We start from the raw sequence: 21,608 nt of genomic DNA, 5'->3' as shown, positions 1-21,608 counted from the left end.
CAAACTCTCCCTCTTCCCTTCTACAGACGACATTGACTGTTCTGCGTTTTGGTTTGTGCACCCTTCAACATGTCCACAACATATCTCATGTAGCCTTGGACCAAGACTTATTTTATAGTCCGAAATGTCAGACTCAAAATAAATCTTTGTCCTATGCCGCAAAGCTAATTTCTCATGCATTCACTATCATAGTTTTACTCCCACACACACCAATGTTTGAACTGTTTTTTTTTAATTGAAATACATTTCCTTGAGTTATGTTTGGACTTTTCGTACTAGCGTAGTAAATTTATTTATATAAAAAATATTACCCCACCACCACCAATTAGTAAGCAACATGGATAGTCATTATAGTAGTACTGACTATACTTCCATCGCAGCTGAGCATTACATTGGTCCGCTGATTGGCATTTTGACATTTCCAATACAATATAAAGTAAAGCACCTGTGATCAATAAGTGATGTATGAAGACATTACTAAGCTATGTTTAAATAACATGTCACACAAATTAAGACATTCCAGAAAATATTTTATTCATTAGTCTCCATATTGTAATTTTTACTTTGTTTTGCTATTTCCCAAAACAATAGAAATACAAACAACACCCATTTCAAATACCCCTGGGAAAACAATTCTAGAACTTGCTTTTTCACTTTTTAATAAAAAACCAATACAATTATATTTTGTATAATCTAATGCTGTTTTCTTTGTCTTCCGTCTCCCCCCAGCATCAGTGGTTTTTATTTCTATCTGCCTTTCTTGAAAGCTGAAAAGGACAGAACAGGGGATGATTATTAACTTCAACAAGCTGATAAGTGTATTTACACAAAATACACAAATACACATTCGACCATGAAGGTCTGGTAAATAATAGTGAGCACTGAGCAGCAATGTGTTTACAGTTTAGATTTTGTAATCACCTTTCCGTTTGGTTTTCTTCTTCATGGGTTGCTTCTTTTTCTTGGAACGGGGATTATCCCCATCCTGCAGAGACATTCAGCATGTTGTCAAAATAATACTGTGTCATCATACAAACTACACATAAATCAGAAGATGTGCACACTGGGACCCTTCGAGCGCTAGTTTACCAAGTACAAATGGAATGAAATGTGTAATAAAACCGGTTCCAGAAACCGCTCCAAGTGTGATGGAACCGATTCCGGTTCATCAATGTTGGATTTGGTTTCTCTGGTTCCGGATCCCAACACTAATCAACAGCTAGTTAGCGTCAGCCTGTGCAGCTGATTGGCTCAACTCACCTGTCCTCCCTCACCACCCGTCAGGGCTGTGATGTCACTGAAGTGTGTGATGGCATTGAGCTGACTGGACATTCCCATCAAGCCTCTCTTCTTAGCGGTCTTCTGACTCTTGGGCATGTTCAGACGAATCATCATCGACTCCTCATACTTTTTCCTGTGAAGAGGCAAAGATCATTATAGCTCAGGTCATACCGCTGGAACAAATGGAAATGACAGAGTGCCTAATAAAGTATTATTCATGTGGTGCCGTTTGTTTTTAGTGTGCTATGATTACTATACACACTCAGCTATTTCTTACATTACTACCTGTTGTATTTCTAAATCATTTCTTTTGTTAATGTTGCTACAGTTTTGAGGAACTGAAACCAAAGAATTTTACTCTAGTGCACGAAGATCTCCCTCTTCCCTTCTACAGACGACATTGACTGTTCTGCGTTTTGGTTTGTGCACCCTTCAACATGTCCACAACATATCTCATGTAGCCTTGGACCAAGACTTATTTTATAGTCCGAAATGTCAGACTCAAAATAAATCTTTGTCCTATGCCGCAAAGCTAATTTCTCATGCATTCACTATCATAGTTTTACTCCCACACACACCAATGTTTGAACTGTTTTTTTTTAATTGAAATACATTTCCTTGAGTTATGTTTGGACTTTTCGTACTAGCGTAGTAAATTTATTTATATAAAAAATATTACCCCACCACCACCAATTAGTAAGCAACATGGATAGTCATTATAGTAGTACTGACTATACTTCCATCGCAGCTGAGCATTACATTGGTCCGCTGATTGGCATTTTGACATTTCCAATACAATATAAAGTAAAGCACCTGTGATCAATAAGTGATGTATGAAGACATTACTAAGCTATGTTTAAATAACATGTCACACAAATTAAGACATTCCAGAAAATATTTTATTCATTAGTCTCCATATTGTAATTTTTACTTTGTTTTGCTATTTCCCAAAACAATAGAAATACAAACAACACCCATTTCAAATACCCCTGGGAAAACAATTCTAGAACTTGCTTTTTCACTTTTTAATAAAAAACCAATACAATTATATTTTGTATAATCTAATGCTGTTTTCTTTGTCTTCCGTCTCCCCCCAGCATCAGTGGTTTTTATTTCTATCTGCCTTTCTTGAAAGCTGAAAAGGACAGAACAGGGGATGATTATTAACTTCAACAAGCTGATAAGTGTATTTACACAAAATACACAAATACACATTCGACCATGAAGGTCTGGTAAATAATAGTGAGCACTGAGCAGCAATGTGTTTACAGTTTAGATTTTGTAATCACCTTTCCGTTTGGTTTTCTTCTTCATGGGTTGCTTCTTTTTCTTGGAACGGGGATTATCCCCATCCTGCAGAGACATTCAGCATGTTGTCAAAATAATACTGTGTCATCATACAAACTACACATAAATCAGAAGATGTGCACACTGGGACCCTTCGAGCGCTAGTTTACCAAGTACAAATGGAATGAAATGTGTAATAAAACCGGTTCCAGAAACCGCTCCAAGTGTGATGGAACCGATTCCGGTTCATCAATGTTGGATTTGGTTTCTCTGGTTCCGGATCCCAACACTAATCAACAGCTAGTTAGCGTCAGCCTGTGCAGCTGATTGGCTCAACTCACCTGTCCTCCCTCACCACCCGTCAGGGCTGTGATGTCACTGAAGTGTGTGATGGCATTGAGCTGACTGGACATTCCCATCAAGCCTCTCTTCTTAGCGGTCTTCTGACTCTTGGGCATGTTCAGACGAATCATCATCGACTCCTCATACTTTTTCCTGTGAAGAGGCAAAGATCATTATAGCTCAGGTCATACCGCTGGAACAAATGGAAATGACAGAGTGCCTAATAAAGTATTATTCATGTGGTGCCGTTTGTTTTTAGTGTGCTATGATTACTATACACACTCAGCTATTTCTTACATTACTACCTGTTGTATTTCTAAATCATTTCTTTTGTTAATGTTGCTACAGTTTTGAGGAACTGAAACCAAAGAATTTTACTCTAGTGCACGAAGATGTAACGCATGAAATCTTGAATGTGATTATAACATACCTTTACAGTTTACTACATTGCGCTTATATATATATATATATATATATATATATATATATATATATATATATATATATATATATATATATATATATATATATATATATATATATATATATATATATATATATATATATATATATATATATTACTAAATCAATTGAATGACCAAAATCAACCCTATTGGTTTGTCTAATAGAACAGGGTCGGATCCAACACTTCAGAGGTGGTCTACAAATTAAAAATGGCACCTGTGCTGGTCATCACGGCTCTCCTTGTCAGTCTGGAAGTCACGCCTGTCCCTGATCTCCTCGGGGGCATCGCTGTACTGCTGTCTCAGCTCCTGGATGAGGGAGCTCCGCAATGCCACCCGACGCTGCCTGTCCACCTGCTCCTTCTTCTTGTCCGCTTCCGTTAGGTCACCGTCTGGGCGGAGAGGAGAGAATGAATGAATGGGTGTGCCTGGGCTAGAAGCCAATGGGGGGGGGGGCACAGATTTTTGAAACCAATTTTGGGGTTTATTTTTGATCACAACTACTGCAAACATTACATTTACATTTTCAGTGTTTAATATGACTTAAGGAAACGAATGACATGCGCTGAGCTACTGAGAATCCACAAATCTATTTCACTTGCTACTTTGGTCTTCACATTTTTATATTGGATTGTTGCAGTAATGTTTAACATTTGTTTATGTTACAAATATAATGAATGAACCATAAGCCTGATGACAGATTGAACTGAAATGCTTGTCAAATCAATATCTGAGAAGTATTTCACAGGCCATGGCAGCAGTGGCTCTGGACTCGGTGCCAATGCTGTGGCCACTCGTTTCCCAAGTGGCTACTTTGGAAACGGAAGGTTACCAGGTAGATCCCAGCCCCCCCGGGTTAGTGTCAAATCTGTCAAAGTGTCCTTGAGCAAGACACAGAACCCCCAACTGCTCCCGGTGCGCAGGTTGGTGCCTTACATGGTTTCTTCCACCCTCGATGTGTGAATGAATGGGTGAATGTAATGCACTTTGGATAAAGACGCTATATGAATGCACCATTTACACTCCCATTTATTTCACAAAGCAGGATAGGCTCTATGCACAGCAGCCATATTATCACTTCCTTCACAGGTGTTACCAATGATACTAATGAAGGCTCTGTTCCATTTAGCACAGTGGTTTCCACGACCCCCATAACTCTGAGAGTGTACAAATGGAACCTGTCCATTTGGTTCCATTTGTACACTCTCAGAGTTACACACCTGTAAGGGGCCATTTGGAAGCCCATGAGGGTCCCTGGACCCCAACTGTAGACCCACTGGTGTAACAGAGTGTTTCCAGTGAGCCAACATGCACAATATCAGCACCCTGACTCTGTTTGACCAGAATGGAACAGAGCCTTCATTAGTATCATTGGTAACACCTGTGAATGTTTTCATAATATGGCTGCTGTGAATAGAGCCTATTATCAGGTGAGCTAGGTAATATTTTATATTAGCAATCATGTGATTAAATCGTAAACCCACGTTTTTTCTATTTTGTTTCACAGATATGTCAGTATTGCCAGGAAACTATCGTTTACACAATCTGGCCGACTTTCTAATCCCGCTTTGTGAAATACAATTTTGCCTTGGGGAGGTCCCCCTCCAAGGTTAATGGTAGGGGAAACACTGACGTGGGTGTCCACAACGTAACGGAAATGTGTCAAGCAATATACAGGCGAGCAGAAAAAGAGTATAAAGTATGTGCACAAAGATCCCACTGGAGAACCAAAACGGCAGTGTTCTGGATCCGTCTCCAGCAGCAGTGTGAGAGGACCATCACCACAGCAGCTGTCACTGCTGAATGAAACAATGGTGGCTCAATTTCAAACCCATAGGATTATCCAGATCAGACATTCTGAGAAGGGCACCAGAAAATTAATTGCATTGTAATGCAGACATTACCATAGTGCATTGGGGCAATCCTCGGCGGTACATATTTCCTGCCACTAGAGGGTGCAGGCGTCTTCTTAGAGGCTGGCTGGTTCCCATCTTCATCCTCTTCAGACTCTTCCGATTCACTGAGCTGTGAGATTGACACAGCAAAGGAGACATTAACGGCCTGTATAACTTTCAAAGTCATGCAGTGACGTTGAGCTGCTACGTCAAGAATTAATAATGGCACCCTGACTTTGATAGAATCTTTAAAAATAGAGGAATGACAATGAAACATTTAAACACTATTTTTAGAATCGGCCATTAACAATTTCCTGAATAAAGTAGCCTGTGCAAAAATAATTATGTAGAATGAATTACAACCAAAACCCACAAAAGCCTGATAGTTGAAACAGAAACCTAACAGTTACAGTATGAGATATAATCGAAAGTAAAAAGGCAGAATCTTACTTTGCTGATAAGGTTCTCAGGATTAGGACGCAGCTGCAGTGGGTCGTTTTCAGCTAATGTATTGAAAAGGGAAAATAAATTCAAAAGTAGCTCAGACCAAGTATTGAGTGCATAAATTAACATACTTTTCAGATGGTCGACATTTCTGTATTATATATATTTTTTGAGTGTAATATTATATCATGTAATATTCAAATATTTTGATATGGATTTTAGATTTTTATGAGTTGTATGCAATAATCATCAAGATTAAAACAGATAAAGGTTTCAAATATTTCACTTTATGCACAATGATTCTGGAATATATGAAAGTTTCACTTTTTGAATGATATTATGTATATATATATATATATATATATATATATATATATATATATATACATACATATATACACATACACACACACACACACACACACACACACACACACACAACAGTGTTTTAATGATGAATTGATGTTCTATCTTCAACTCACCTAGGCTGCCAGTAATAGCTGTGCGCACCAGTTTATCAATCTGATATTTCAGCTTGTGATCGAGGGGCCGCAACTTCTCCAGCACCTGGAAACAAGAGACATGATTCGTTTAATGATTTTGATCTAAATTGTACATTCATAACTCTATCGTAACAACTGCAATGGAAATGAAGTGAAAGGTTTCTCTAGTGAGCCTGTAATAAGAGAGAGATAAGAGAACTACGCAGGAAATCTCACCGTTCTAATGGTGACAAGTCTGTCCAGGGCTCCACTCTCCTTGATTTTGCCTCCTTCTGTTTTGATGCTGATGAGGTGAGTGAGGTCTTGCAGGTAGAACAGCAGGAGGTGGTACCTAAGATCCAGAAAAGACAAACCCTGAGGCAGAGAGAAGAAAATGAGAGGGGGTGACAGAAATGCATTCAGATTAAGTCAAGTAGAATTTTACAGACATTTCATAAAGTGGGCTTTACTGGACAATGACAGTGATACCGTAGTTGAAGTTGCTAATCGCACAAGTACTTTACAAAACGAATTTGATACAGACTCACTCAGACTCACACTCTCTAAATACACACTCTAATCTGATTCAAAGTTTCATTCCATTGAAGAATGTCTTCTGACAAATGGTTCCCTCACCTTTGTCGTCCTAAATGCTCCATCTTGGACCTTCTTTAGTAGCTCACGGACATGAGCTGTAACTGAAACGACCTAAGAGGCGATGTATAACAGTCAGTCAAGTCATCATACAATAATTCAAACAACCCCCCTGTATTTATACAGGTAAAAATCCCACTGAGATACAAGATTTTAACCCATTAAAACTGGGAAAGCATCTGTGTAATTTCAGATTTGAGCTAAAAAGGATTCTTTTATACTTTGGCTATTAAACATTGCAGATATACAACCTCATAGCGAGTCACTTCGTGCCGTGCTACGAGCTTGTAGATATGCTATTTTTGAAAAATCATGACAGTTTGTGCAAATCTTTGAATATATATTCTTTAAAGCGAACATATTTAACTCAAATCTTTGCTTCTGAAGCAAAGATTTGAGTTAAATATGTTCGTTCCAGGGACTACTTGGAACATTTGCACTCAGTCTGACTCCATTATTCTGTTTCTCCCAATATTATACTTCTATTATACTTAATAAAGAAAGACCTAATCCACAGTAAGCCTATGGTGTACACATCGTTTAGTGTAATACTTTTTGGGGGATACTGAAAAATTATAAAAACCACACCCACACATTACCTGTTCTGTGAGATTGTTTAATAGATTTACGGCTTTAGGCAAATCACTGTCAATTAGATCCTGTGGAAAATAAACAAACATTAATAATGTGGCAAACTAAATGGCAGTGTACTAAAGTACTGTACTTAAGTACAATTTTGAGGTATTTTTTGCTTTACTGGAGTATTTACAGTATTTTACTTCTACTCCACTACATCTCAGAGGCAAATATTTAATATTTAATAATTTCATATTATTTTACTCCACAAAAATTATTTGACAACTTTAGTTACTAGTTACTTTGTCAATGTTGATTATTATTACAAAACATACATTAACCACTTCAGCCCTATATACATTTCGGCCATTTGAAAATAGCCGATCTACAAGCTCACAATGCGTTCGTGAGCTTGTAGATCTGCTACTTTCAAAAGATTTGTATACATTTATACAGTCTAAATAATGAGTACTTTCTTGCTTTAGGTACTTTAAGTGCATTTTGATACCAAAACTTTTGTACTTTTTTGAATACCGTTTTTTTTCTTGTAACAGAGTATTTCTACATTGCAGTATTGATACTTTTACTTTTTTTTAAAAAAAGTTGTACTTTTTCCACCACTGCAAACATTAATGTGGCAAACTAAATGGAAACGCTATGATTTCCCACCACTGTAATAGGCTCTATTCACAGCAGCCATATTATGAAGACATTCACAGGTGTTACCAATGATACTAATGAAGGCTCTGTTCCATTCTGGTCAAACAGAGTCAGGGTGCTGATGTTGTGCATGTTGGCTCACTGGAAACCTTCCAAATGGCCCCTTACAGGTGTGTAACGGGTCCATTTGGTTCCATTTGTACACTCTCAGAGTTATGGGGGTTGTGGAAACCACTGTGCTACACTAAATGGAACAGAACCTTCATTAGTATCATTGGTAACACCTGTGAAGGAAGTAATAATATGGCTGCTGTGCATAGACCATATTGAAGAAAACAAGGCTAACGGTGGGCTAACAACAGGCTCAGTAACACGTCCTTTAGTATAATAAAACATTAACACAAACATATTCAAAATAAACTCGCGAACGCGAAAAATATAGTAATTGATCTGGTATCTCAGATCAATCTTAAATGATTACATTTAATACATTTTTTTTCATTAAAGGTTCACTCACGCTGTCTATGGAGGCGGCCATTTTGAAGTCACGCTCGTGTGTTCAGTACGGAAGCCGCAGGGGGACGATGGCACTGTTGCCATACTTTGTCAGAGAAATAAGCAACTAGGTCTACCAAAACAAGCCCAAAAAAAAGCAACTTAGGACACATGAGCACTTGAATTAAACCTAGCTATGTCGGCTATTTGAAAATAGTCATACAATCTACAAGTTTACAGCTAGATAGATATGCTAGATAGAGCTTGTAGATCTGCTATTTTCAAAAACCCTTGCAATAAAATGTGGAATATTTGGAATATTTCTGAAACATTCGACACAAATGCTCACTTAAAAACAAACAAAAAAACAAGCCTAAATAAGCAACTACACTTAAGAAACAAGGCCAAAAAAACGCAACCCGCAACTAACCAATATTTGCAAGCAACTTTACTTTACAGAAAAACAAGCACAAAGTTGCTTATAATAAGCGGACATGGCAACGCTGGCTCTGTCGCGTTCTGAAAATAGCCGATCTACAAGCTCACGACGCGTTGCGTCACAATTTGAAGCACTTATATGCAAATAGATATATAATGTAGGCCCTTGAACCAGCTAAATGTAGTTCAACTATTTGTTTAATTAGCCTTCACTAGCCTTGGATCAAGACTATCATCATAGATGTATTTTATGTTTTTTTTCACATTTGCATATTTATGATCGTCTTGGGCTTTACGTACCCCCCAATTGTCACTGGACATCCGCCCGTAAGATCTGTATATCTCCGAACACGTACAAATACATAATATAAGGTGCTTACCCGGTAGTACCGGACATTAACTCGGCGTTCGGAATCTTTGTGCAATGTATTAGTCCGTATTTTTAAATAGATATGTGTTTTAATCCCGTTTGTGGCCGAACGCCATTTCCACACCCCCTCGTTTACTTCCTGGTTTACATTGAGTGTAATACCGGCTTTCACCGGATGCGCGTCGTCACTACCGCCCATTGAGGAATACAGGGAATTTCCGACAGAATCCGACACAGACGGGATTACAACACATATCTATTGGAAAAACACGGGCTAATATAGTGTCAGTGCACACGTGTTCCTAATGTCGAGTTAACATCCGTGGCTACATGGTCAGCACTTTATTTTATTGTATTGTACACAGTGGCGTCGTTAGGGGTGGGCTTCGGTGGCTATAGCCACCAATGTTTTGTCCAAAGCCACCAATAAAAAAAAATGAAAAATTAAAAAATTAAAAGTTTTTTTTTTTTTTTGGAATTATATATCTATCACCCTAACCTAACCCTACCCCTAACCCTAAAACCGAAATAAAGTAACAAAAAACGGGGAAAAAAGCACCCTAATCCGCGAAATCCGCGGAAAAAATCGCGCACATGCATGTGCCCGTTGCCTGCGGGGCTAAGCCCCCGACCTAGTAGAGACCTAGCGACGCGTCTGATTGTACATCTAGTCAGACTAGATGAAAAAATACATCTATGATAGTCTTTATCCAATGCTACTACACTACTCTCCAACACCAGTGGTCATCTACCCGCTCAATTTAATATGTAAGCCAGGGGTCTTCAACGTTTTCAGGCCAAGGACCCCCTACCTGAGAGAGAGATGCAGCAGGGACCCCCTCTATATTGTATAACATTGTGTTTCAGATCAACTTTTCCTGCTACGCCTATAACTCTTTGCCAAAAATAGCAGATCTACAAGCTCTCAACGAGCTTGTAGATCTGTTGAAGACCCCTGAATGTAGGCTATAACATTCCTAATTTTTCACATTTTTTTCAAGAAAAACGGGGGGGGGGGGGGGGGGGGGGGGGGTACAAGCTCACAGCGCATTAAGACCCCCTGGAACCCCCTCAAGGACCCCTGGGGGTCCCCGGACCTCATCCTGCCTTTCCTCCAGTGGTGTAAGTAACTACATTACTCAAGTAGGACTACTGTACTTTAAGTACGACTTTGAGGTATTTTTACTTTGCTATTTCCAATTTTCAGTCTTTTTTCTTCTACTCCACTACATCTCAGAGACAACTATTGTCTTTTACTCCAATACAATTATTTGAAAACTTTAGTAAGTAGTGAAGTTGTGGATTTTGATTATTATTACAAAACATACGTTACCCACTTTAGCCCTATATAGCCTACATTTATAGGCCAGTTGAAAATAGCAGATCTACAAGCTTGCAACACGTTGTGTGCTTGTAGATCTGCTATTTTCAAAAGATTTGCATACATTTTATACATTTGAAAACTTGCGAAATGGGACATTCTGCATAATGAGTACTTTCTACTTTTGGTACTTTTCGAGTACATTTTGAACACTGGACTTTCACTTGTAACTGACTTCTTCTACATTGCGTTATTGATACTTTTACTTAAGTAAAACATGTGAGTACTTTTTCCACCAGTGGTGTGTGTTCTGTTTGAGGAAGTGATGGCATGGGGAGCATCATCACAGGAGCCTACCTGTCTCTCTCTTTCTCCTCAGCTCATTTCAAGTCAGACAGCAGATAGAGGAACTTGGAGGAACATTCAGTAGGCTACTATTATATTGTTGGTAGTGCACAGAGGGGAAGTCATCATGGTAAGTCAATTCAGAATACATTTTATTTATCTAATATTACAATATCCAGTGGTGGGAAAAGTACTCAATTGTTTTACTTAAGAAAATACTCTGTTACAAGTTAAAGCCCGGAATAAAAAATGTACTTGAGTTAAAAAGTATCGGTATCAAAATGTACTTGAAGAACCAAAAGTAGAAAGTACTCATTATGCAGAATATGTATAAAATGTATTAAAATCTTTTGAAAAGAGCAGATCTACAAGTTCACAACACATCACACGTTGTGAGCTTGTGGATCTGCTATTTTCAAGTAGCCAAAGTTTAAATATTCGGCTGAAGTGGTTAATGTATGTTTTGTAATGATAATTCAAATCTAAGTAACTAGTAACTAAAGATTTCAAATAATTCAAGTAAAAAGTACAATATTTGCCTCTGAGATGAGTAGAAGTAAAAGTACTGAAAATTGGAAACACTCAAGTAAAGTAAATATACCTCAACCACTGACAATATCTACAGTATAGCCTAAGAATTTAACTGCAACACAATGTAATCTACAGGTCAATTTGATAGGCTACTTATTGTGGTTATGGGTTTGACAGTCACTATAAAATATATATGAATTAAACCAGCCAATAGTTGGAAAGAAACTTGTACAGTTGTTATTGTGTTACATTTGAACACTATTTTTACAACTATTATTTTTTTGAGGAGCTGAAACCCAAAGAATTGTACTTTCTTATACTTAAAAAAATATTGAATTTTGAAAGAGACAACAGCTCTGCTATGAAAGGTCACATAGTGCTTAAGTCAGATTCAAACCATATTAAGAGCTCCTCCTTATCTTTATCTTTCTGTTGTATATTGTTGCTGTTTGGCAGAAACCTCATATGTCCCAAACCGTTACTTTTCAGGAAATGGAGAAAAAGATCCAATGTAGTTATTATTTAGTCACAAGCTCTTGTTAATACTTTTCATTGGTTACATATTTATAAAACCCACAGAGAGACATAACCACGTTCAGCCTGGCGTCCCTATTTTGGGCATGCCATTATAGGTGAAAATGTTCAACATTCTTAGCAAAACAGCAGATATACAAGCTCACGACACGTGACGTTTTCTACGTGTTGTGAGCTTGTAGATTATCTGTTCTTCACCACTTTTGTATGACACTGTTACACGACAAAGTATGAAATAGTGCATTTATTTAGGAAAAACTTGAACAGATGAAAAATGGAGATACAGATTTCTGTCTGACAGCGACCGTATACAGTCCATGTCCTGTTCTGTCTATGCACTGTGAGGTCTCTTTTTGCACCATGTGTAACAGTAATAGGCTCTATGCAGAGCAGCCATATTGTAAGACATTCACAGGTGTTACCATTGATACTAATGAAGGCTCTGTTCCATTCTGGTCAGACAGAGTCAGGGTGCTGATATTGTGCATGTTGGCTCACTGGAAACACTCCGAAATGGCCCTTTACGGGTGTGTAACTCTGAGAGTGTACAAATAGAACCAAATGGACCCATAAGGGTCCATTTGGTTCCATTTGTACACTCTCAGAGTTATTGGGGTCGTGGAAATTGAAATATCTGAGAACCACTGTGCTACACTAAATGGAACAGAGCCTTCATTAGTATCATTGGTAATAAGTGATAATATGGCTGCTGTGCATAGAGCCTATAGACCATATTCACACGGCGGCCATATTGGAATTTAACATTGAAAGTGCCGCCACCCGGGGTGGCTACTTTCATTGACTTCATAGAAACATGGCCGTCGTGTGAATAGAAAATGTGTAGGTTATCAATACAAGAGGGCTCTTGCACATTTATTTCAATCAAATTGTAATTAAGGTGATTTAATAAGAGCAATTAACCACATGAACCCTAGCGTCCCGATTCTGGGCATGTCATAATAGGTGAACATTCAGCAAAAATATGTGAATATTCTGTGAAAATTGCCGGTCTACAAGCCTGCAACGTGTCACGGCGTGGCGCTTGTGGGCTTGTAGATCGTCTATTTTCGGCAAAGAGATTTTGTGTAGAGTGAAAAAAGGAGAGGGACAAGAACTGACTGTTTTTTTTATTAGTGGTGTTTTTAGTATTTTATATAGGAGTAGTTTTGGATTTTAGTAAGCCAGTGGAACAGAATTTTGATCAATCATGCATTTTATATTGCTGAATGACTATAAAGCTATCTATCTGTCTATCTTAAGTATAGACTCCTGAAGGGGGGGGGGGTCTATACCATTGACCTGGGTCAATGGAAGCAGTGGTGTAAAGTAACTAAGTACATTTACTCAAGTACTGTACTTAAGTACAATTTTGAGGTACTTTTACTTTACTGGAGTATTTCCAATTGTCTATGCTTTTACTTCTACTCCACTACATCTCAGAGGCAAATATTGTACTTTTACTCCACTACAATTATTTGAAAACTTAAGTTACTAGTTACTTTGCAGATATAAATTATTACATTATAAAACATACATTAACCACTTCAGCTCTATTTTATAAAGCTCACAACACGACGCGTTGTGAGCTTGTAGATCTGCTATTTTCAAACATTTTAGTACTTTTACTTTTGGTACTTTGACTACTTCTACATTGCAGTATTGATACTTTCACGTAAGTAAAACATTTGAGTACTTTTTCCACCACTGAATGGAAGCATTTAGGGTCTAAGTGGTTAGAGAGATCCTAATTGTGATTCTGAACTCCACACACAGATGTCTGACTCCAGGACGTCCACTGTCATCCAGGAATGGAACAGTCCCTATCCAGGGCAAGTTCACAACCAGGCTCTGAACCCCATCTCCTCCAACCCAGCTGTATCGGCCGGTCAGATCACACAGATGGACATGATGGCGTACAGCCAGTCTCAAGGACTGGTCAGAGGTAGTGGTGGAGACAGAATGGCCGAGCAGATGACAGGCCTGTCGTACCTCTCCTACCCGCCGTCTTGTCTCAATAACACAATGGGCACCAACCATCACCAGAACCAGGCCACAGCCCAGCAGGTTTGTGTGTGTGTCTTATGTCTACTTAGAAAGAGAGATGGAGATATAGAGTATGAAAGCAACAGGGCTCGACATCTATACCAAGTTGGCCATGAATAATGACTCCTCACACTCTTGCTTATGGGTCTGATCTGATGGACACACTGCAGGGGATTCCAGTGACAGACTCAGGGCCGTCATTTGGAGTCGCAGAAGATGATCATTTCCACTCACTAGCGTTTGCATTTAGCCTCAAATTCAGTTATTTCATGCATATTCTCTCTGAACGTTTTTATTTAGATTTATCAGATATTGCATCTCAATCCACACCACAGTAGCCTATATATATTTTTAAACAGCGAAAATCGAACGCCAGATTATAGATGGATTATTTTCGCTATTGAAAAGTGGTAGCTTTTCTTGTGTCCCTCGAGTGTTTTCTGAAATGACGTTGCCTCTGTACAGACTGAGTTGTCATCTTGTTTTTTTGGAGTAAGGGTGGTGTGTGTGCGCGTGCACGTGTGCGCTTGGCGGTGAATAAACCTAATTTCTGTCCATTTCTGATTCTGACCCCAGGATTTCTCTCACTTCGTCCTGCCGTCGCCCCCCATGCCTCTGCGCCCCCCGGTGACAAAGAGGTCCCTCAGCAAGGACAGCATGGAGTACCGCATGCGACGCGAGAGGAACAACGTCGCCGTGAGAAAGAGCCGGGACAAGGCCCGCCGGCGCATCGTGCTGACCCAGCAGAGGGCCACACAGCTCCAGGAGGAGAACCAGAGGCTGCAGATACGGATAGGACAGCTAACACAGGAGCTGGACACACTCAAACACATCCTCTCGCAGCGCCACTTACAGGTCAAGGAAGACGGAGCTACCGGGCAGGCTGGCTGCTGAGCTGAATGTAGAACCAGGCTAACCACTTACACCCTCTATACCTGTGGTTTTCAACCCGTTTCATATCGAGGTCCATTATTTATTCGGTATTTGAGCCACGGACCACCATTTGAACCAAAATAAACAAATGTTTAACAATAATAATTTAACTCTTGAGAGCGTAAAATGAAACCAAATGGACCCGTAAATGGTCCATTTAGTTTCATTTTACACTCTCAAGAGTTAATGATTTAATAAGGGTCCATATGGTTAACAACTCTCCATCATTTTGCTGGGGAAATCTCTTTGCCAAAAATAGCCAATCTACAAGCTCACAACACGTCCGGTTAAGACGTGTTGTGAGCTTGTACATCTGCTATTTTTGGCGAATGTCCCCCCATAGGGATGCTAGGGTTCAAGTGATTAATGGCAGTTGTTAAAGTGCCATGATAGAAACTTCACCCCATGTATATCCTCAGGTGACATTTAAACAAGAGTTGAAATAGTCGCAGGGCTGGATATTGTTTTCCAGCCCTGCGACTATTACACTGGTGATGTACTGTAAAATAAATGGTTTCCATACACTCAGAAGACGAAGTGGAAACAGCGGGTCAAAAATATAGAAAAAGCAGATTTGAACTCTTGTTCAGAAAATGTACACAAGCATTTAAATCTGTTTTGGGGCCCATATTGAATCCTCCTCCTCACTTTACTCAGTTCATGTAACAAATACAAAATTTCCATATGCCAAAGGGAAGGGAAAAAAATAAGTAATTGCTTTACTGTAATAGATTTATTATTGGGTGAGATTGAAAAAAGATTCCATCCTTATCTACACGTCTTGTCATTTTTCTGTAGAAGTTATGGTAAGAGTTGCTCAATGAGGATTACACAATAGCCTGTCTGTGGTTTGGCAAGGACTGTATGATCATGCATCTATGTGCCTTTATCTATCTAACACTGTCACTTGTTACTAAATGTGGAATTACTTGAAATAAATGTAGTGTAGCTTTCAATGATTTTGTTAAGAATTATCTTGTTGTGTTATGGTGTTTTATGCCAGTGTTGTCATGTTGGAGATACTGCCATTGTTTTCTTTAATAAAGACTACATATTGTACATGTACCAACTCTTCTTTATTCCTGTTATCTAACGGTTAGGACACAAGGGCCTCTGTGTACAGTTGCCTAAGATAAGATCAGATCAGATAAGATAAGACCTTAATTGATCCTGCTGGGGCAAATCAGTCGCCAAAGACAGTACAGCAGTTAAAAAGGGATTACAGGGCAAAGAAAAAAGTACCATGTAGATACAGCATGGATGGAAAGACATCACAGTAACACCATCAGTAAAGTGGCCAATTTCTTTTTTTATAAATATAGGTTATGCAACATACAACACTATACACCTTGACCAGTGCTAGCATAGTACAAGACAAAGTAAAAGTGCAAGTGAACACACAAAAGCATAACCCACTAGACTGTTTGTTTGCGAACAATTAGCCCGCTGAGCGAGATGAGCGACCATCGTGTCCTTCGTATTACATCTTCATAACTAACAAAGCACAAAGGACTGTCTAAGTCTAAAGAGTGAACCTATAACAGTTTAGTGATGAATATCCTATGGGTTGCTCTAAAACAGCCACATGACAAATGACAGAATCTAGCCTTTGATTATAGCATACTGATTCTTTGAATGCCAAGACTATACCGGTATAGAAAAATGTATTTCATTTAAACTACAGTGGTAGAATAAAGGTAAAAAAGAAAATGTGAAAGCACAATTCCCCTTTTAGGGTCTAATTCTCTTCCTTTGACCTAATTATTTCTATTCATAGATTGAAACTATAAATCATATATATATATATAGAGTGGTGGAAAAAGTACTCAAATTCTTTACTTAAGTAAAAGTACCAATGCTGCAAAGTAAAAATACTCTGTTACAAGTAAAAGTCCAGAATTAAAAATGTACTTGAGTAAAAGTACAAAAGTATTGGCATCAAAATGTACTTAAAGTACCAAAAGTAAAAGTACTAAATATTTGAAAATAGCAGATCTACAAGCTCACAACGCGCCGCGATGCGACGCGTTGTGACGCGTTGTGACGCGTTGTGAGCTTATAGATCGGCTATTTTCAAATAGCCTATGTATAAAATAGGTTTAAAGTGGTTAATGCTATATGTTTCATTATATCATAATTTATATCTGAAAAGTAAGTAGTAACTAAAGTTTTCAAGTAAATGTAGTGGAGTAAAAGTAAAAGTATTGGAAATTGGAAATACTCAAGGAAAGTACAAATACCTCAAAATTGTACTTAAGTGCAGTACTTAAGTAAATGTACTTAGTTACTTTCCACCACTGTATATAAAACTCATTTGTCTGTAGTCTGTTCTCCATTGTGTCCCTCACCAGGTGGTACCACGACCATTCTACATGCCTTAAGTCGGCTAGCCACAGAAACGGACATCGTGCCATGGACCGTTGGGCACCAGCGGTTTCCCTTTTTGTGGGATAGGGTTAGATTTCAACACAGCATAGGACGAAGATGAAGAGAGCCCAGAGATAGTATCAGCGTTTAGGCCTGCCAGGGCCTTCCTGTGGCTGTGATGGCAGCGAGGGGACGCAGAGATAGGGACAGAGAGAGGGGGAAGGGAGGAGAGGAGGGGACATCATGTTGTCGCTGTCAGACACAGAATATATATACAGTATATATATATATATATATATACACACACACACACACACACACACACACACACACACACACACACACACACACACACACACACACACACACACACACACACACACACACACACACACACACACATATATATACGCTCTTACATCCCATAAAATAACAGCTTGAAATAGGATGATAATTATAATGACACTATTTGAATTATACTCTTTAAATTAGATAAACACAACTGTAATGGTTGACAAATTAAACAAAACCATCCTGTATATCCAAGCTATGTAAAATATGTATCTATTTACGCATGGATGTATTCATCCATCTCTGTCTCTCTGAGTATAAAGATCTAATTCTGTGTGGTAGACCTATAATTACGTCACAAATTTCCCCGGTCTCTGATATCAGTTTCATTTGAAACGTGGTTTGGTTCTCTAACGACATACAGTATGGCTCAATGGCACAAAAACAAAACAGATTTTGTGTTTTCGACACAAATGCATTTGATGTTCGCCTGTGTGACCATGTCTGTTGAAATGGCCCACGATGTTCTGTGGGGCAATCTGCGGCCCCAGGACTGCGACATCTCCACAGAGTGAAGAAAGAGAGTATTTCACCTTGTCCCCACCAAGTTACACAACAGCAAACACATTCACACACCGTAGCACCTCCTTTACGAACAGTCATAATTAGTAAATGAAAATGACAAATATATGTATATATATAGGCCTATGAGTATATACATGTACATATATGTGTGTGTGTGTGTGTGTGTGTGTGTGTGTGTGTGTGTGTGTGTGTGTGTGTGTGTGTGTGTGTGTGTGTGTGTGTGTGTGTGTGTGTGTGTGTGTGTGTGTGAGAGAGAGAGAGAGAGAGAGAGAGAGAGAGAGAGAGAGAGAGAGAGAGAGAGAAAGAAAGAAAGAAAGAAAGAAAGAAAGAAAGAAAGAGAGACAGACAGACAGACAGACAGACAGACAGACAGACAGACAGACAGACAGACAGACAGACAGACAGACAGACAGACAGACAGACAGACAGACAGACAGTAAGTATGCTAATATCCAAGGGTACCATCAACGTTTAGGGAACACAAACCTGTTGTTCTGTATATATCTTTAACTCATTATTATTCCCTCCTCCTGACCCTTATGATGGTAGTTTCACATTTTCCGCTTATTGGCCGTGAGAAACTCAATTACAGCTGCTCAGTCTTAAGTACAGTGCGTAATTAATTGTGGGCTACCATGCACAGTGGCAATTGAATGGCTGTTACTGAGAAAAGGGGAGACCATTAGCCATTCTCTTCCCTCACTCACACAGATGTTATTACTGTAATCAGAGCCCTGTTATTTGAGTTCACTGAAAAACAGGCTTCAAAATTGGTCTGTAGAAACCAATGAGTCACGTATTTGATACAGTCTATGAACAGAACCAGTATCCATTCTGTTCCCTCACATAACTATTACATTAACCCCTTAAAATACACTTTGTTGTCTGGTGTCAGGTCCTTTGGCCTGTGTAATAGGATTGTCATAGGCTCTATTCACAGCAGCCATATTATCACTTCCTACACAGATGTTACCAATGATACTAATGAAGGCTCTGTTCCATTTAGTCTAGCACAGTGGTTTCCACGACCCCCATAACTCTGAGAGTGTACAAATGTAACCAAATGGACCGTTACGGGTCCATTTGGTTCCATTTGTACACTCTCAGAGTTACACACCTGTAAGGGGCCATTTGGAAGCCCATGAGGGTCCCTGGACCCCAACTGTAGACCCACTGGTGTAACAGAGTGTTTCCAGCGGGCCAACATGCACAATATCAGCACCCTGACTCTGTTTGACCAGAATGGAACAGAGCCTTCATTAGTATCATTGGTAACACCTGTGAATGTCTTCATAATATGGCTGCTGTGTAGTGTGAATAGAGCCTATTGCCTGCTGCATGGGGGTTCACATAAAGGCTGTGGACACAGCCTGAACAGGCTGGTGACTGAGGAAGGGTGCATGGCTCTGTCGTTGGGGTTACACTGGACCGGGTGGAGGATGTGGCGAAGGTGCGTGCACTGAGGAAGCTGGAGGTCATCAGGGCCAACCCCTCCTACCCCCTTCACATGGAGGTTGAAGAGCGAGTGAGCGATAGGAAGGAATTCCAGTATCCATTCTCTTCCCTCACACATACTGTATGTTATTGATCAGAACCAGTAGTGGAAAGTAACTAAGTACATGTACTCAAGTACTGTACTTAAGTACAATTTTGAGGTATTTGTACTTTACTTGAGTAATTTCAATTTACAAATATTGCAAATATTGTACTTTTACTCCACTGCAATTATTTGAAAACTTTAGTTACTAGTTACTTTGCAGATGTAAATTATCACATTATAAAACAAACATTAACCACGTTAGTCCTATGTTATACTTAGGCTATTTGAAAATAGCCTAAGTATAACAGCTCACATAATGACTTAATTATTAATGAACATGAACATTTGATACAACCTGTCATGTGTCAACCTGTCAGTTTGTCACCAACATCTTTATTTTTTTGCGTGGGATACTATGAGGACTGTAACCTGGTGTTGTTGTTGTTTTTCTGCATAGTGCAGGATACTTGTATGTGTATACTTTTGATTACTGTTATTGATGGTGCTTCCTATTGTTTTACCTTTCGCTATTGCTGTGTCTGACAGTACTTTCCTTACTCTGTATCTGTAATTAAATTCAGTAACTCTTAACTGCTGTGCAGGACGTACTGTAGCTGTGTAGTCTATACTGTATGCATCTCTCAGCTGATATGAGTGGCTGTGTGTCTATCTATCTATCTATCTATCTATCTATCTATCTATCTATCTATCTATCTATCTATCTATCTATCTATCTATCTATCTATCTATCTATCTATCTATCTATCTGGAGGGGGTTCCAAATGGACCCTTACACTTACAGTTCTGTAACTCTGCGAGTGTACAAATGGAACCAAATTCGGTTGGTTCCATTTGTACACTCTCAGAGTTACTGGGGGTTTGTGTACGTTGTTGGGGTCCTTGAGATTAAAATGTTTGAGAAGAAACACTGCCCTAGACCAGTAGTTCTCGACCTTTTCAGGCCGTGACCCTCAAAAATAGCAAATCTACAATCTGAAAGATTGTAGATCTGCTATTTTCAAAATGTTGGCCTCTTTCTTAGGTAATATTTGATAATTTGGCCAATGTTTGACCATTTTTATATAGTTTGTTACGTTTGAGGCAGTAATGATCTTTTTTAATTTTCTTCTTCTTATTTTTTTCATTTTAGAGGAAGTTAAAAAGGTCTTAAAATACATTAAATTGTCACTTTAGAAATGTGCAGATACTCTGTAAACACTTGTACTTATGTTGTCTGTTTTTTTTTTGTTTTTTTTACTGTTGATTGGAAACCAATGTTGCACTTTAAGCATCATCTGACGACACCCCAGAAATCATTTGTGGACCCCCGACCCACAGGTTGAGAACCACTGCCCTAGAGCCTAGACTTTGACTCTTGACTGACTCTTTCAATCTTGAGTCAGAAGAGACTGGGCCGGTGATTCATGGCGCCACCATGTGGCAGAGAGCCCAAGGTGCAGCTAACCTTGCGTCACCAGGCTAAGGTGCAGCAGTACAAAAAGGGGACGTCTCCTCTCCTTATCAGCGTTGCCATGTTCGCTTATTAAAAGCGACTTTGGGCTTATTCTTCTGTGAAGTTGCTTCTAAATATTGGTAGTTGCGAGTTGCGTTTTTTTGGGCTTGTTTCTAATGTATAGTTGCTTCACAATTTTAAAATTATTTTAACCAGTGGTTCTCAAATATTTTCATATCATGGACCCACAAATGATTATGTATTTTCCCTCCCTAAC

The 21,608-nt window shown here is 39.0% G+C and overlaps 2 protein-coding genes and 1 long non-coding RNA gene across 3 annotated transcripts; 1 reads left to right on the top strand and 2 right to left on the bottom strand.

Moving 5' to 3' along the window:
* Positions 1–513: 513 nt before the first annotated feature.
* Positions 514–1,425, bottom strand: LOC311038923. Its single transcript, XR_014600104.1, has 3 exons — positions 1,261–1,425; positions 922–985; positions 514–767 (listed from the first exon to the last, which is right to left on the bottom strand). It is a non-coding gene; the product is annotated as an uncharacterized lncRNA (long non-coding RNA).
* Positions 1,426–2,162: 737 nt separating this feature from the next.
* On the bottom strand, positions 2,163–8,628 carry ngdn (neuroguidin, EIF4E binding protein). The gene is made up of 11 exons (XM_084048879.1): positions 8,603–8,628; positions 7,449–7,508; positions 6,832–6,903; positions 6,433–6,570; positions 6,196–6,280; positions 5,720–5,772; positions 5,279–5,399; positions 3,592–3,766; positions 2,910–3,063; positions 2,571–2,634; positions 2,163–2,416 (listed from the first exon to the last, which is right to left on the bottom strand). The coding sequence occupies exons 1-11, from the start codon at positions 8,621–8,623 to the stop codon at positions 2,397–2,399; spliced, it is 963 nt and encodes a 320-aa protein (XP_083905005.1). The 5' UTR covers positions 8,624–8,628; the 3' UTR covers positions 2,163–2,396.
* Positions 8,629–11,105: 2,477 nt separating this feature from the next.
* On the top strand, positions 11,106–15,200 carry cebp1 (CCAAT/enhancer binding protein (C/EBP) 1). The gene is made up of 3 exons (XM_084048624.1): positions 11,106–11,184; positions 13,893–14,183; positions 14,739–15,200. Exons 1-3 carry the CDS (start codon positions 11,182–11,184, stop codon positions 15,054–15,056), a joined length of 612 nt encoding a protein of 203 aa, XP_083904750.1. The 5' UTR covers positions 11,106–11,181; the 3' UTR covers positions 15,057–15,200.
* Positions 15,201–21,608: the final 6,408 nt, after the last annotated feature.

Source organism: Gymnoscopelus microlampas, assembly GCF_963454915.1.
Source record: "Gymnoscopelus microlampas genome assembly, chromosome: 22".
In the NCBI taxonomy this organism is placed as follows: domain Eukaryota; kingdom Metazoa; phylum Chordata; class Actinopteri; order Myctophiformes; family Myctophidae; genus Gymnoscopelus; species Gymnoscopelus microlampas.
This window is presented reverse-complemented; position numbering and strand designations above follow the sequence as displayed.